We start from the raw sequence: 14,757 nt of genomic DNA on the forward strand, positions 1-14,757 counted from the left end.
TATCAGATGCGGAAGACACCGGCCGGAGGAAGAAAGAAAATGAGGAATGCGAAGGAAGTAGCCGGCGGATCAGGTAAGGCTCGATTTATTATTGTTCTACATTGGTTTAGCTAGCCCGAGTGTAACTTGGGGTTACCGCTCTCAGCAATTTTTTTGTGAGTTGTTAATTGTGGGTTCATTTGATTTGAATGGAGCGAGAATTACCGGAATCAATACTGCATAAATGGATAGACTCAGATCCACCTACATTAGGTCTTTTCAGATAAAAACTTGATCTTGTCTTTAAAAAAGCCTGCATAGAAGCATCTCTAGAAAAATAGTCCAGGGTTTAATTTTTTTAAACCTGGGAATCTTACCGAGAAACCCAACCTCACTCTATAAAAGTACAAATTATGAAAACTTTTATACATACTTTATGGTATATACCTTAAGAATGTTAGATAATACCTACCCCCCCCCATACTCGTAGATTTTGATTGTTTTTTTTTTGTTTTAATTATAGTTTTAAAGTGTGTGTAATCCCTTACAACAAACTTCTCATATACTATAAAAAGTTTTGTTATATCTGATAAGTTAAAAAATTACCTGTCGGTTTGTAAAAATTCTTCCTTAACCAACAATCTAACAGGGAAACGGCACTAAATATATGTTTTAGCACTGCTATAACTGCTAGGCACAGACTCGAACTCTGATCTCACACAGTCCCTTAAAATCATGTGCTTGTCTATATGGAGGAAAGGTCTGCTTTATACTAATTGCACCATGTGTTGAGCTAAACCCAAACCACCATGTGTTGGAGAGAACCTAAAATGCCTTTATCACACTGTCTCGGAGATCTTTATTCTCTAAACATGGCACTGACTTCTAAAATCTAAATTGAGGTGTTGTTTTTTGGTAAACAAAGGATCATCCTTCTCTACTAACATCACTGATTAATTCACCTTCTTCATCTGCCTGTAACTAATCTGCAGTTATCTCTCTTTCTACAGGTACGTCTTGCATTCTTGCTGCCATTTCCACCCTATGTATCCATTTTTATTCCCTACAATTCTCATCTGATTGTCTATGGTAAGTCTCGCGTTCTGGCTGACATTTCCACTCATTGTATCCATTTTATTCCCTTACAATTTTCATCTGATTGTCTGGTATGTCTCCTATTGTAGATTATTTTTTGCACCAATTGAAATCTCTCCACAGGATTATCTGTTTACCATCCCTTTGTTTCAGTTGATATTTGATTGATATTTATTGCCCTGCCAACCCCTCATCTATAAAGCTTCAACTGATATCCTAAATTCCTTGTTACTGCCATAAGTCCATCCATATTTAGGGCCCAAAACACTTCTATTTAAATGTCAGACAAGGTCCCAAATTTCAAGTGGCAAAATATAAGTGCAGTTGGGAATTAATCCAAGGAATAGAAGCAGGAAATGGATCAGGACTGAACACCATTACATTAAGCAACTCCAATTTCATGTCTTTTGATTGATTTATAATTAAGCATCCACCTGGACCCCAACACAACTTCTGCTGCTGCCATTCTGAACTGCATTTTTACCAGGCCATCTTTCTGACTGATATCCTATCCCACTTCTGGAACTCAACAAGCCTCACTACACCCTCATCCTCGGTGACTTTATTGTTGCATTGGATGACCCCAAGCATCTTTCCTCAGCCAAACTGCCCTCCATTACTTCCTCCCTTTGACTCACACAGAACAGACCTGGTATTTTCCAAACTCTGCAACCTTGCCCACCTTGACAACTCACCATTTCCCATTTATAATCACAACCTCACCTTCAACCTATCTAATACTTGCCCCCCTTTGCAACATCCCAGATCTGGCAGAGGGATATCTGTAACCTTTACCACAGTCTATTCTCAAACTGCCTTACGTCTCTAACCTCCACTCTCTCTAAAATCACATCTACAGATAAAGCTGCTACTCAGTTCAACCACGCTCTCTCCTTGGCTCCAGGATAAAGCTGCCCCTGCCACCTTCCACTATCCCTGCCCTGCTAACCCCTGACCCTGGTACAACAATCACACTAAACATCAACAAAATACTGTTCATACAGCTGAGCACAAGTGGAGGTAATCTGGCCTCAGAGCTGACTTCATGGACTACAAAGCCAGACACTTTAACACTGAACTCAATGTGGCCAAGCAAAATTACTTCTCCGCTGTCAGTTTCTTTTAAGCTTCCAACCCTTCTCAACAATTGACTCCCTTCTAAACCCCACACCTGCTTCCTCCACTGCCACCTTCTCTGCCCAAGACATTGCCACCTACTTTAGAGTATAAATTGACAACTATTCTGAAGGAACCCTCACCAGACCCCTCCCTACTAAAGTGGCCAATGTCCTCATCAGAGCTAAGTCACAAGTCAACTTTTCCCTGCTCCTTCACCATGATCTTTCCTCTGACACTGTTATCACCCCCTTCTAATACAAATCATGGCTCCATTGGTATCTGTGACACTGCTCTCTCTTGGTTTGCTTCCTATCTGTCTGACCGCTCCTTTCAAGTTTCTTTTAATGGTAACTCCTCCTCTCCCACTGTCCTCCCTGTTGGTGTTCCCCAAGGGTCAGTCCTTGGACCGGTTCTCTTTTCTCTGTACACCTCCTCTCTCGGTAGTCTCATGAATGCTGCAGCCAGACTCATCCATCCTTCCCTCCACTCCTCTTCTGCTCCATCTTTTGTAGTTCTCTTTATTGGCTTCCATTTCAGCTTAGAATCAAAATCAAGCTCCTGTGCTTTGCCTTTAAATCCCTCCACAGTTCTTGTCTCACTTACATTTCTGACCTGGTAAAAAAAAAAAATACTCCCATAGCCACTCTCTTCGCTTACACTGAACTACAACTAACTTCCTCACTCATAACTTTGTCACATGCACAGTTCCAAGACTTTTCTAGAGCTGCCCCAACACTCTGAAATGGTCTTCCTCATCCTATTCGGCTTACTCCTGCTCATTTAAAAGCACACTCAAAACCCATTTTTTTTAAACTTGCCTACCTGTCTTCTAAGTGTTTTTAAACCTTCACTATTTCCCACTACTACATATCTCCCATCCTTTTGTGTTTTACTTCCCCCACCTCCTAGATTGTATGCACTTAGGGGCAGGGTCTTCTACTCCTCCTGTGTCATTGTCTGTATCTCTCTGCCATTTACAACCCCTATTTAATGTTGCACTGCGTAATATGTTGGCGCTATATAAATTATGTTTGTTAATAATAATAGTAATAATATTATTGCAGTATTATTTGGGGTTTACATGGGTAATGTTTATGTTTGTGTTTCTGCTGCACCTAAATCGGAATTGGTTCCTCTTTAATCTGGAAAATTATAGTGTCAGTTTTATTTTTCTGTATTGATTTAAATTTTTGCTATATGAAGATGTTGGTGTGTCTAGGGGTGCAGAGTGATGTTTGGAATTCTGCTGTAAAAGATCCAACAGTTTGAAAAAAGATGTCACAGAGACCAAGAACAACTGACAGTCCTGGTGAGAAAAGATCAATTAGCATGTGTTTTTTTTTTTTTGTTTGTTTTTCATTTATATGATGTTTTAGATAAATATGACTGAATAACCAAACTAAGTAAAAAATACAGTTCTTTAAAGTAAAGCTAAACGACAGAATTGTAATATATTAAAGCTTACCAGTCCTCAGATGTGGTGGCTGCATTATTTCTCATTAGGTTACCCCATTTGCATTAGCTATTAATACATTCTCCTCTACTAAGATGTATTACATACACTCACTGTCCACGTTATTAGGTACACATTGCCTGTGCTGGATTGGACCCCAATTTGTCCTCAGAACTGCAGCACTTTTCATGGCTTGGATCCAACAAGGTGCTGGAAACATTGCTCAGGGGTAAATTTTGACATGATTGCATCACGCAGTTGCTTCAGATTTGTCAGCTGCGCATCAATGATGCAAGGTGCTCTATTGGATTGTGATCTGGTTACTGTGGATGGAATTTATCCTGCTAGATGTAGAGTCTTAAAGTTGTAAGTTTTCTTCTATAGTCATGAAGGCCTAAACCGATACTAATAAAATATCTTCCACACCATTAGACCTCCATCACTAGATTAAACCATTGACATTAGGCAGGATGCATCCATATTTTCATGTTGTTGACACCAAATTCTGACCCCGATACCTGAATTTTGGAGTAAAAATCACTACTCATCAGAACAGGTAACATTTTTTCCAATCTTTTGTTGTTCAATTTTGGTGAGCATGAGCAAACTGTAACCTCCGATGCTTGTCCTTGAATAACAGCAGTAGCACCTAGTGTAGTCTCCATCTGCTATAGCCCATCTGCTTCGATGTCCAGTTTGTACTCAGTTCAGAGATGCTCAATTGTAGTAAGTGGTTATTTGAGTTACTATTACTGCCTTTCTATCCACTTGACAAAAGGAATATTCAGCCCATTGTAATGTCTCGAGACCACATCCCCAAAATGTATTAAGGAATATGTATTTAGGAATATCTATGAGGTTTCAGTGGGACTTCATTGGCCAAATTAGATTATATTTCCACACACTTGCTAAAATAATATAAAAAGTTTGAAACTATTTTGTATTCTTTTTTTTGTTTTTTTAAATATAATTTTTATTTTGTTTTTCCAACTAGTACAAAAAAAATAAATAATACAACACAATTTATAAAAAACAAAAAAAAAAACAAAAATACAATTCCAGTGTTACTTCACAGCTAGTTTCCATAACATATCACAATCCAAATAAAATACAATAAAACATAGAAAATAACATAAAAAGAAAAATAAATAAACACAAAAACTCTATCAATCTTTCTATAGGCCCAAAAATTCTTTACAAACATAAATAATGAATATTCTTACTGGAAAGCATTATAGTACATAACAATCCATACCGTCCAGGATGCTCACAATCATTTTAAATTACAGCAGTCCCTGTGTTATTATCCACGTAGAACGTTTGAAGCGTTCATAGATGGTCAATTTTTCCTGTACACTAAGTACTTTTTCTATATATTGGTACCATATCTGGAAGAAATGGGTGATCCGTTCATCTCCCTCTCTCTCCGACTCAAATAATTCCCTATGAAATACTTTATTGCGTATTCTTAAAAACATACCATTATTAAACCTTAGAAGTTAAAATATATGCAAACCAAGGATATTCCTGTTGGGGTCCCCCCTAAAGCTTGAGGTATACCCACTATACACTATACTAGTGGGTACACCCCACCCCAAGCTTGTATGTTAGGAATACGCAATAAAGTCTAAAACTTTTTTTATTATATTAGCAAGTCTGTGGAAATATAATTTAATTTGGCCATTAAAGTCCCACTGAAACCTCATGGATATTCCTAAAATTTCTATCCACTTGAACCAGCCTGGCCATTCCCCTCTATTATCTGGCAACAGCATTTTTACCCAGAGAACTGCTGTTCATTGTATATTTTCATTTTCATAGACTAATTTCTGTAAACCCTAGATAAGGCTGTGTGGAATAATCCCATCAAATCAACAATTTCTGAAAAAGTGAGGCCAACCTGCCTGTCATTTAAATCACTTTTCTGATGATCAATTTGAACTTTACCAAATTGTCTGACATTACATGAGATTGGCCGATTACACATTTCCAATAACAAGCAGTTGAACAGCTGTATATGTATAGCACTCTTCAAGGAAAAAGTTCTTGTTTCTCTGCCCTACATACTGTGCAACATTGGGCCAAGCATATCAGTTCCCAGACAGAGGACCAATGGTCCACCACACTTGTGTCTGGTGCAGCGGTTCTGTAGTTATGGAGAAAGTGGACTCCCTATCTCCAAAATGTGATTTATATATACAGGAGTCTTTTTACATTTGATTTAGCGATGTCTCAAGATACAAAGCTATTGGCTGGAGGTTACGTGTGCAGTCTCATTATAGAACAGAATAAATGGGATTTAAGGCAGAAAAATATATAAAAATATCGAGTTCTTCTCATTAAAGGGATCCCTGCTAACAGTGAGTGGCTATCCTCCTACTTTTGGCTCTTTTCTTTTAAAAAAGTATGCAATTTTTCTACCTGGAACTGTGCTGCATTTATTATACCTTGCTTTTATTTAAAGATCCAGGATAAATCCTTTGTACAGTGAAAATAGTAACTTTCTGAATGCATATATTATTCATTAAGCTGGAAGTCAAACATATTTTGGAAGTGCAATTGTCTTACTTTTCTCTTCAAGATTGTGGATATAAGGTCCTTGAATGAGAATTCTTGTTTATTTCTGATTACATCTGCTGGGAAACCTGCTAACGCTGGGACAGTGCCACAAATGTTTTATGTGATTTTTATTATCAGACCAAAGGGATATATCATCTACATTTTGCAAATTGATATTTGCTCGATAGCATCTTTTGCTCTCGAAGAGGTGAACTGTGCAAACAGGGCTTTTAAGCATGGATATATTTGAAGACAAACATCATTCCTCGATGATCCTTAAACAAAATGCAAAATAAAAATCTGATTCCCCCTGTCCTTCATCTTTTTTGTCGCAACGTCCACTTTCTATGGAACTTTTGGTGGGAGAGGATTCAGGGGCGGAATCTCTACCTACCTTGCCAGATTATGCTTAGATGATAACTGAAGTTTCCAAAATCCTTTTGTCATACTTTGATAAAAAGTTTGAAACTACCATCACAATTATAAACTCTATCACCCAGCGTATAGTTGAGTGGGAGCAAAGGGTCAATGACCTGAAAGATCAATTCTTTGAATCTAACACTGAATTTTCTACCTAAGATACCTTACTTGATATACCTTAATGGAGAGAAAGTTAGAAGATCTGGAGAATAAAAGTAGGATGTCTAATCTACACTTTATTGGCATTCCTGAAACTTATAAGGGACACGATCTCACCAAATACCTTACTACAGCCGTGATGACGGCAATGAATATATCTCATCATGCTGCATTGAAGGAGCTCACCGAATAGGCCCAGAATTCCACAACGTCAACCAGCGCTCTTGTCATAGTCAAAACATTTTCACTATGCAGATAAAGAATCCATCTAAGGAGCTTATAAGAAATTCACTTTCATGTTGAGGGATTTAAAATCCTTATGTTCAGGACTATTCAGGAGCAGTCACAAAGAAACCGAAGAGTTTTAGCTTAGTTTGCAAGCACCTGGTGGAGTTAGGTGTACATTTCTCATTGGTATATCCAGCCAAGCTCAAGGTTCTATGGCAAGGCAAAACAAAAGTTTTTGAAGATCCATCCAATGTGATTGAATGCTTACAACTTGCAGCTGTGCACTCTACAGAACACTGATAACCAAAAGATGATACATATTCTTTCCTCATGTATGTTATTTCAACTTCATAAATGTTTTCTATGCAATTTATACAGCAGATATTGATTCTTAATTTGCACTGTTGGTGGACCCTGGCAGCAGGTGTCTTTAAGTTATTATTAAAAATGGATGTATACCTTTTTTTCATCATGTTTACTATATTTGCTAGCGCTTACAGGAATTTTGATTGTCTCGGGAAAATTGCTTTCTTTCAAAAATAGTCTTGATTTAAGATTGCATGTATCCTATTTTGGAAATCCCGTCTTTTAATCTTTTTTGATGGCTGCTGGCCACTTGCTGGGATGGTCACTACCCTTTTGACAGTTTTATTTGGTAAAGTTTAGTTTAACTTAGCCTTTTGAGAAGCCTATCTTTTCCCCTTTTTCCTCTAAGTATAGTCCTATTTCTGAACACTAAAGGCTTTGGCACCCAAACCAACTAATTGGGACAATATATCTATACTAAGTAATTAATGTTAGGCTAGCTATAGAATATTACTACTAAGGTTTAGATGACATTATGATCCTCCATGACAACGTCCATGCACTCTTCAGTACCGGTCTGTAATAAGGAAGAGACCCATTTAAAACTTGTATCATGGAATATACCGGTGTAAGGAACGTACCCGTCCTGCGAGCCCGCGGTTTCCCTGGGGATCCCAGCCACAGAGGGAGATGCCGCTGTAGCAGGCAGCATGGCCGAGGCTGCTGCTCTGCTCGCAGCTTGTCTCTCTCTGCAGGCGGAGGGATCCGTCCTGGCCAAACTACTGTTCAGCCAGGTGGCATCCCTTCAGATGTGGTTACTGAAACTCCTGCTCTCAGCACTCCTTTGCATGTGCAAAGTAGTGCACCTCCTAGGGGTGCTGTGGGAAAAGCTGCGCGTGCTACTATTCTGATTGAAGGATATCTGGTGTTGGTTGTGGTTTGTGTGCCCAGGCGCATTACAACCGGGTCTCAATAGCCAAAAACAAAAAAAAGTGCTAATACATGTCAAAATGTTAGCTCTTGATATAGTATTCTTACAGGAAACGCATTGGAAAGAAGGGAAAGCGTTATTATTGAAAGCTCCTTGGATAGGCAATATGATATATATATATATATATATATATATATATATATATATATATACACAATTACCTTATAGGATTTTTTCAAAGGATTTAGACCTGAATAGCAGATATATATTTATGCACTTGAACATTGCAGGTGGAGTTTATATTCTCTGCTCCGCTTACACTCCTAACACAAATTCTTCATCTTTTTTCTTAACATATAGGAAAAAGGTTTTAATGAACTCGGGGGCAATTAGCCGGGTTGATCCAACATTAGACAGATCCAAATCGGTACACGTCAGACTTGATCTTTCCACACCTGAATTAAAATGCGTATTTGTGTAGACACCATTAGTTGATACGTGGCATTTTCTCCACCCAATGGAGAAAGATTATACTTGTAATTCTAAGGCCCATTTTACATTTTCTGGAATATATTATTTACAGTATTACTAACCAAATTTTTGTTACTGGAGGTATCTGAGATGTCTTAGGTAATTTTACACTTTCTGATCACACAAATCTTTGCTGTCTACTCTCCCTTTAGTGACCAAAAATCATTACATAAAGAATCAAAAGTCTCAAAGTTTTTTGAAACATGGGAGTCCTATATAGATACTCAGTAATTTCCGATTGAGTATCTATACAACAAATAATGAAAACCTTTGAACATACCGCATGGTGATGGGATTGTTTGTATTGTTGTATATTGATACACAAGTTTGCTGCTAACAAATAACCAACTATCCACTTGCATTGTAAAGTTTATTTTATTGAAATCTTGCAGGCGCATTAAAACATATTTACAATATATACATATAAAAAAAATATCAGGCTTTCATGTCGAATTCAAAACTGAATTTCACAGACCATATGCCAAAAAACAAGCAAAGAAAAATGTATATTTTTTCATAAACAAAAAAAAATCACCATGCCGTCATCCAGGCTCCTTCTCTCATACTCCCCTTTTCAAGAACCTCAATAGAACCCCAATTTTCCCCACAGCATGTGGAATATCATTTACCACCACCTCGACAGCAAGGGTTTTTCTACGTATGCATACCTGACACTGTGCAAGTGTAATATAGGTCCACCGCAGTATAAAAAGTGTATCAAAATCCCAGTGAGTCTCGAACGCTCCATAAAGCCAGTCTGCCTAACGCATGCGACTGAGACCAGGGAATACTCTCCACCCTTTTGTAAACTTCTACAATGAAAGGGCTTTGGAGCAAAAAGTGCTCCATGGTCTCTTCTGATTCTCTACATTCCAGTCTCAAGCACACACAGTCTTTTGAGGGCCGGAGCTGATAAATTCTCAATTATAGTTTACTGCCAAAGGTGAGCCAAGTCAGGTCCCTAAACTTCATGGCAATCATTTACATTTCAAACAATATTCTAAGCCCCTCCCTCAAAACTGGAGTAGGCCAATGACCCATCAAAGGATGAAGACAAAACCCGCCTCTCCAGAATTTTTCTAGTGAGGTTTTTAATGTTCTGTGATGTGATATGTCATTGCTTCATTATTTTCAGGCTCAGGGTAACATAAACCGGACACTGTCCTGCTGGATTGCCTTCCTGCTTTTTCACATTTCTCCCATTTTCCCAATCACGCAAAAAAGGCATAAACTAGGACTGGAAAATTTCCACCCATCCAGAGGGTTCTCTGCAAGCATGCTACTAAAAATAAACCTAATAAACAGCAGAGAAATGAATAGCACCAGTGTCCCGGTCCCTTCCGTGACTGAAGTTTGAGGATCTGTCAGACAAACTGAATGTGAGATTATCTGACAGTCTCTTTGTTTTTACTAGTTTCTGTGTTGTTGTTTGTAATGACCACGCCCCTTGTATCAGCTGCAGCTGGTGGTCATTACTGCTCCTCCATTTAGTCTGGCCTCACACTTCATGCTGTGCGGTTGATATTCACTGCTGGGATGTGAAGAGCTTGAGTGTTGTGCCATCCTGAGTTCCTGTTTATATCTGCTATTAGGATAAGTTGCTTTACTTTTGGTGTTTTGTGGTTATTTTGTTGTTTACTAGGCCTCAGGGAGACACTGGGTCTTTCATAAGGGAAGGAACCAGTAGTCTCAAGCCAGACTCTACTGGTAGGGCTATATAGGGCTAGTAGGGCCTAGGTTCCTATGTATGAGTATTCCCACCATCAGGGGATACTCATACTGTTAGGAGTCAGGGCTAGGTTAGGGTGTCTGCAAGGGGTGACCATTCCCTTTTCCCAAGTCATTGGAGACCTAGTAGTGAGTATAACCTTTCTGTTTCCCTCCCCTCCCTGTTACTCGTGACAACCAGGTACCATACCTGGGCCACCCTCCCTTCTGGATAGGTAGGTCAGATTCACCAGGTTCACCCTGTTTTCCCAGAGCACCTGGAAGATACACCTGTATATCCTGGTGTACAGGGAAGCTTGCTAAAGAGACAAAGCTGACATACAAGAAAATTGAAACCAGGTAAGTTTTGATCAGATAAACTCTTTCTCTGTATGACATTCATCAATTATTCCACGTTACCATCTTGGCATTTGCAATCTCTAGCTTACTTTGCTAATTTATCAGGTTATATTCACCTGGGCCAATTCCAAAAACTTTAACTTCCTCCCCAGGTCCTTGGAAGAGATCAAAACTCTCAACTTCCCTACCCATCCAGACAACTTTATGCCACAGATTAGCAGCACAGCTTATCTGGTACTTGTTGTTCTCTAAATATATGTCAGCAGCAGTTGGTTTTCTTACCTTGCTTCCAGCTGCTCTGTCTGGGCTCTGGAGTTAGAGGCGTCGCCAAACCTTCTAGCTGATTTATCTGCACCTGCACATGCAGTCCCCGCCCAGCCAGCATGTTAGCCTCACTATATAAGCTGCGTTCAGACTAACACTCCTTGCCTTTGCAATAGGTTATTTTACCTGAGGCTCCAGCTTGTGTCTGTTTCCAAGTACTGATTCCCTGGTTCTGACTTTGGCTTTTTCTGACTTTGATTGTTTGCCGACTGCCCTGACCTGGTCTTGCTCTTTTTTCTGAGATTGGTACTACGCTTTGGTGCCATCTGCAGTCAACCGCCGTCTGCACAGGTGTGTCTAAAGGCCACAACCTGGGCACCGTCTGCAGCAAACTCTATCACTCCTTGCGGGGTGCTTTGGTTAATGCGGGGCGGTTCCTTAGACTCTGCTCCTCAGCTCATACCTCCACTAAACGTGCAGATTGCACCGAGGGTCCCCTTCCCCATACTTCTGGCAGATCAATGACAGTTTGCAAAGGCCATGGACCTGACATTCCTCTGCCAAGCACCCTGCAATCCTTGGTGCAACAAATTTAACATCAGGAGGCCCAGACAGATCAAGTTGTGCAGGTGCTGCAGGACTTATCATCTCGCATGCAGCAACTCCAGACCTCCTTCCCCAGCTCCTGCTGTTGCTCCTGCTACCATCTCTCCTCCACCAAAGATGAATTAGCCAGATCGTTTTTCCGGAGACTGGAAGATGTTTTCTAACTTCAAAAATGCTTGCCTACTTTATTTTCGCCTTTGCCCACACTCAGTTTACTACCTGGTAACCCTGCCCTTCTCTCTGTGGATTCCTTCTTCCAGGCACTTGGTTTTCTATATGATGATCAAGATCAGGCAGCATCTGCAGAATCTGCTCTCTATTTCTTGCGCCAGAGACACAGAACCGTGGAGGAGTACTCTACTGAGTTTCGCTGGTGGTCTGCTGATTCGGAGTGGAATGATCCCGCTAGGTTTGCTGAAAAGATTAAAGATTCTCTTGTGCACCATCCTCCACCTGAGCCTGAATGCTGCAATGCAGCTGTCAATCTAAATTGAGGGATGCTTCCGGGAAATGTTGCCAGGAACAAGCAGCGCAGTTTCCACAAGCACCTTTCCCTCTTGTTAACCCACCAGAGGCTACTGAACTTTCAGCAGAACCCATGGAGATTAACCGCCTTAAACATAAAAATGTATGTTTGTATTGTGGAGGTAATGGACATTACAGAAATAACTACATTAAAGAGATCCTGCCACCTCATCGCTCTTATTACTGCTCCCCTTCTGCAGCTCTTACCTGGACCTACGCCTCCTCGTGGCCATGTCTATACCTGTCTAGACCTGAAAGGCAGGCAATGTCTGAATATATTAAATAGAACCTGGAAAGGGGATTAATTTGCAAGTCCACTTCACCTGCTGGCATTGGTTTCTTCTTTGTCAGTAATAAGTATGGGTCCCTGCATCCCTGTATAGATTATAGGGGTCTTAACATAGTAACAGTTAAAAAAAGATATTCTTTGCCTCTGATTTCAGAATTGTTTGACCATATCCAGGGTACCACTGTTTGCAACAAGCTAGATCTGCCTGGAGCCTACAACCTCCTCTGAATCAAAGAAGGGGATGAGTGGAAGACAGCTTTCAACACTCGGCATTGTCACTATATGAGTACCTTATGCCATTTGGGCTTGCCCCTGTGGTATTTCAGAACTTTGATAATGACATTTTCCATGACCTCCTCTACACTTGTGTTGTAGTATACCTGGATGACATATTAATCTTTTCCAGATTCTTCTAACGCACCGGAGACATGTAAAGACTGCACTTCTACACCTTAGAAAGAATTGACTTTATGCCAAATTGGATAAATGTCTCTTTGAACTCCCTGAAGTGCCTTTTCTGGGTTATATTGTCTCCAATCGGGAGATTACGTATGGACCCTTGAGAAGTTTCTGCGGTTCTGACATGGCCATTACCACAAGGGCTAAAAACGGTTCAAAGATTTCTTGGCTTCGCCAATTACTCTTGGCAGTTTATTAAGAATTACTCTTACATTGTGGCTTCCATCACAGTCCTCACCAAAAAGGTGGCCAACTGCAAGGTGTGGCCTAAGGAGGCTCTTCGGGCCTTTGCTGTCTTGAAGCAGGCCTTCACATCAGCTCCTGTCCTAATGCACCCTGACTCAAGTAAGCCATTCTATCCTGAGGTTGATGCCTCAGCTGTGGGGTAGGGGCTGTTCTCTCCCAGAACTGTACCTCTAGCAAATTGCGTTCCTGTGGCTTCTTCTCGCGAAAGTTTTTGCAGGCTGAAAGAAATTACACTATAGGGGATCAAGTGCTACTGGCTATAAAGCATTGGAGGAATTGTGTCATCTTCCTGAGAGAGCTCTCTTCCCAGTCACAAATTAAACTAATCACAAGAATCTCCTGTACCTCCAAACTGCCCAAATACGGGGCACGGCAGGCTCGCTGGGCCCTATTCTTATTTAGATTTGATTTCACACCTACCTTTCACCCTGGGACCAAGAATACTTAGGCAGATGCCTTGTCTCGCTCCTTTGATTCTGAGGATACTGAACAGGAACCTTCACACATCATTAATCCTTCCAGAATTCACTTGGCTGCCCCTGTACGCTTGGAAAAACATTCCTCCTGGGAAACACTAGTAAAAAGACATACCTCCATGTAATGGTTGCACAGTTATTTGGGTTGTAGTGGTTTACTTTTCCAAAATGGCTCATTTTGTTCCATTGAAAGGGCTTCCCTCTTTGGCCTCCAGCTTAGGCTAAAATATTCCTCCAGGAAGTGTTCCACCTCCATGGTCTTCCCTCCAGCATAGTCTTGGAGCTAGGAATTCAGTTCACATTTTTGGAGGGCCCTATGTCAACTGTTAGAGATTCAGCTGGACTTATTTCTGCCTACCATCCACAGTACAATGGTCAGACTGAAAGTGTCTATTAGTGTCTGGAACAATTTCTCCGTCTCTATGTATCAGCCAGGCAGGACAAAAGGAGTGTATAGTTAATAGATGCTTGATGACTGAGGTTTTTAGGTTAGAAGGGCTGATATTTATGTATCTAGGAAATGCTGTTTGAAGTTCAGGGAGAAGGATGCAGTGAGTGAGACTGGAGAGTGGCTCCAGGCTGCATGGCTGTGTAGTAAGAAATTAAAGGCACACCGTCAGGGCTTGCCACTTTGGCTGTATCTTTAGAAACTGGGAGGGGCATTCTGGGACCACCTGACAGCAGCATCCAGGATATCCTGCTATATATATAAGAAGCTGTAAGTAGGAACTGTGCTGTCTAACCAGCTCACTGCTTTGTGAACTTCCTCCCTTCCCTTCCGGCACAAATACCAGCGGGCGCATTGAGCATGGTTCCACTGTTACCAACATCACAGTCCACAGGGGACATGAGTAGGCAGGTTCATCCCTGCACCAGCGCGGTGTGTCCCTAGAATTTTTAAAAAAGGGGAGGGAAAGAGGAAATTGTGGATGTTCAGAGGTATTGTGTTGACTCCTTGGAAAGAGGCAAAGTAGTTAGTGGACGGTATTTCCACCCTCTGTTAGCTATCATATGTCTATTTCCACCTTTTGCCACTCATAAACAT

The 14,757-nt window shown here is 40.6% G+C and overlaps 1 protein-coding gene across 2 annotated transcripts in view; it reads left to right on the forward strand.

Moving 5' to 3' along the window:
- The first annotated feature begins 997 nt into the window (after nucleotides 1-997).
- Nucleotides 998-14,757, forward strand: part of LOC140341615 (NACHT, LRR and PYD domains-containing protein 3-like) — a 36,543-nt gene continuing 22,783 nt past the window's right edge. Inside the window, exons 1-2 of one of the 2 annotated variants that reach the window (XM_072427410.1) lie at nucleotides 998-1,068; nucleotides 3,413-3,502. In XM_072427410.1, the coding sequence (XP_072283511.1) occupies nucleotides 3,469-3,502 (34 nt within the window). In that variant the 5' untranslated portion in view covers nucleotides 998-1,068; nucleotides 3,413-3,468. Of the gene's footprint in view, nucleotides 1,069-3,402; nucleotides 3,503-14,757 lie in introns of those variants that run through there. The other variant, XM_072427411.1, reaches the window with a different exon arrangement.

This window comes from Pyxicephalus adspersus, chromosome 12 (genome assembly GCF_032062135.1).
Source record: "Pyxicephalus adspersus chromosome 12, UCB_Pads_2.0, whole genome shotgun sequence".
NCBI lineage: Eukaryota > Metazoa > Chordata > Amphibia > Anura > Pyxicephalidae > Pyxicephalus > Pyxicephalus adspersus.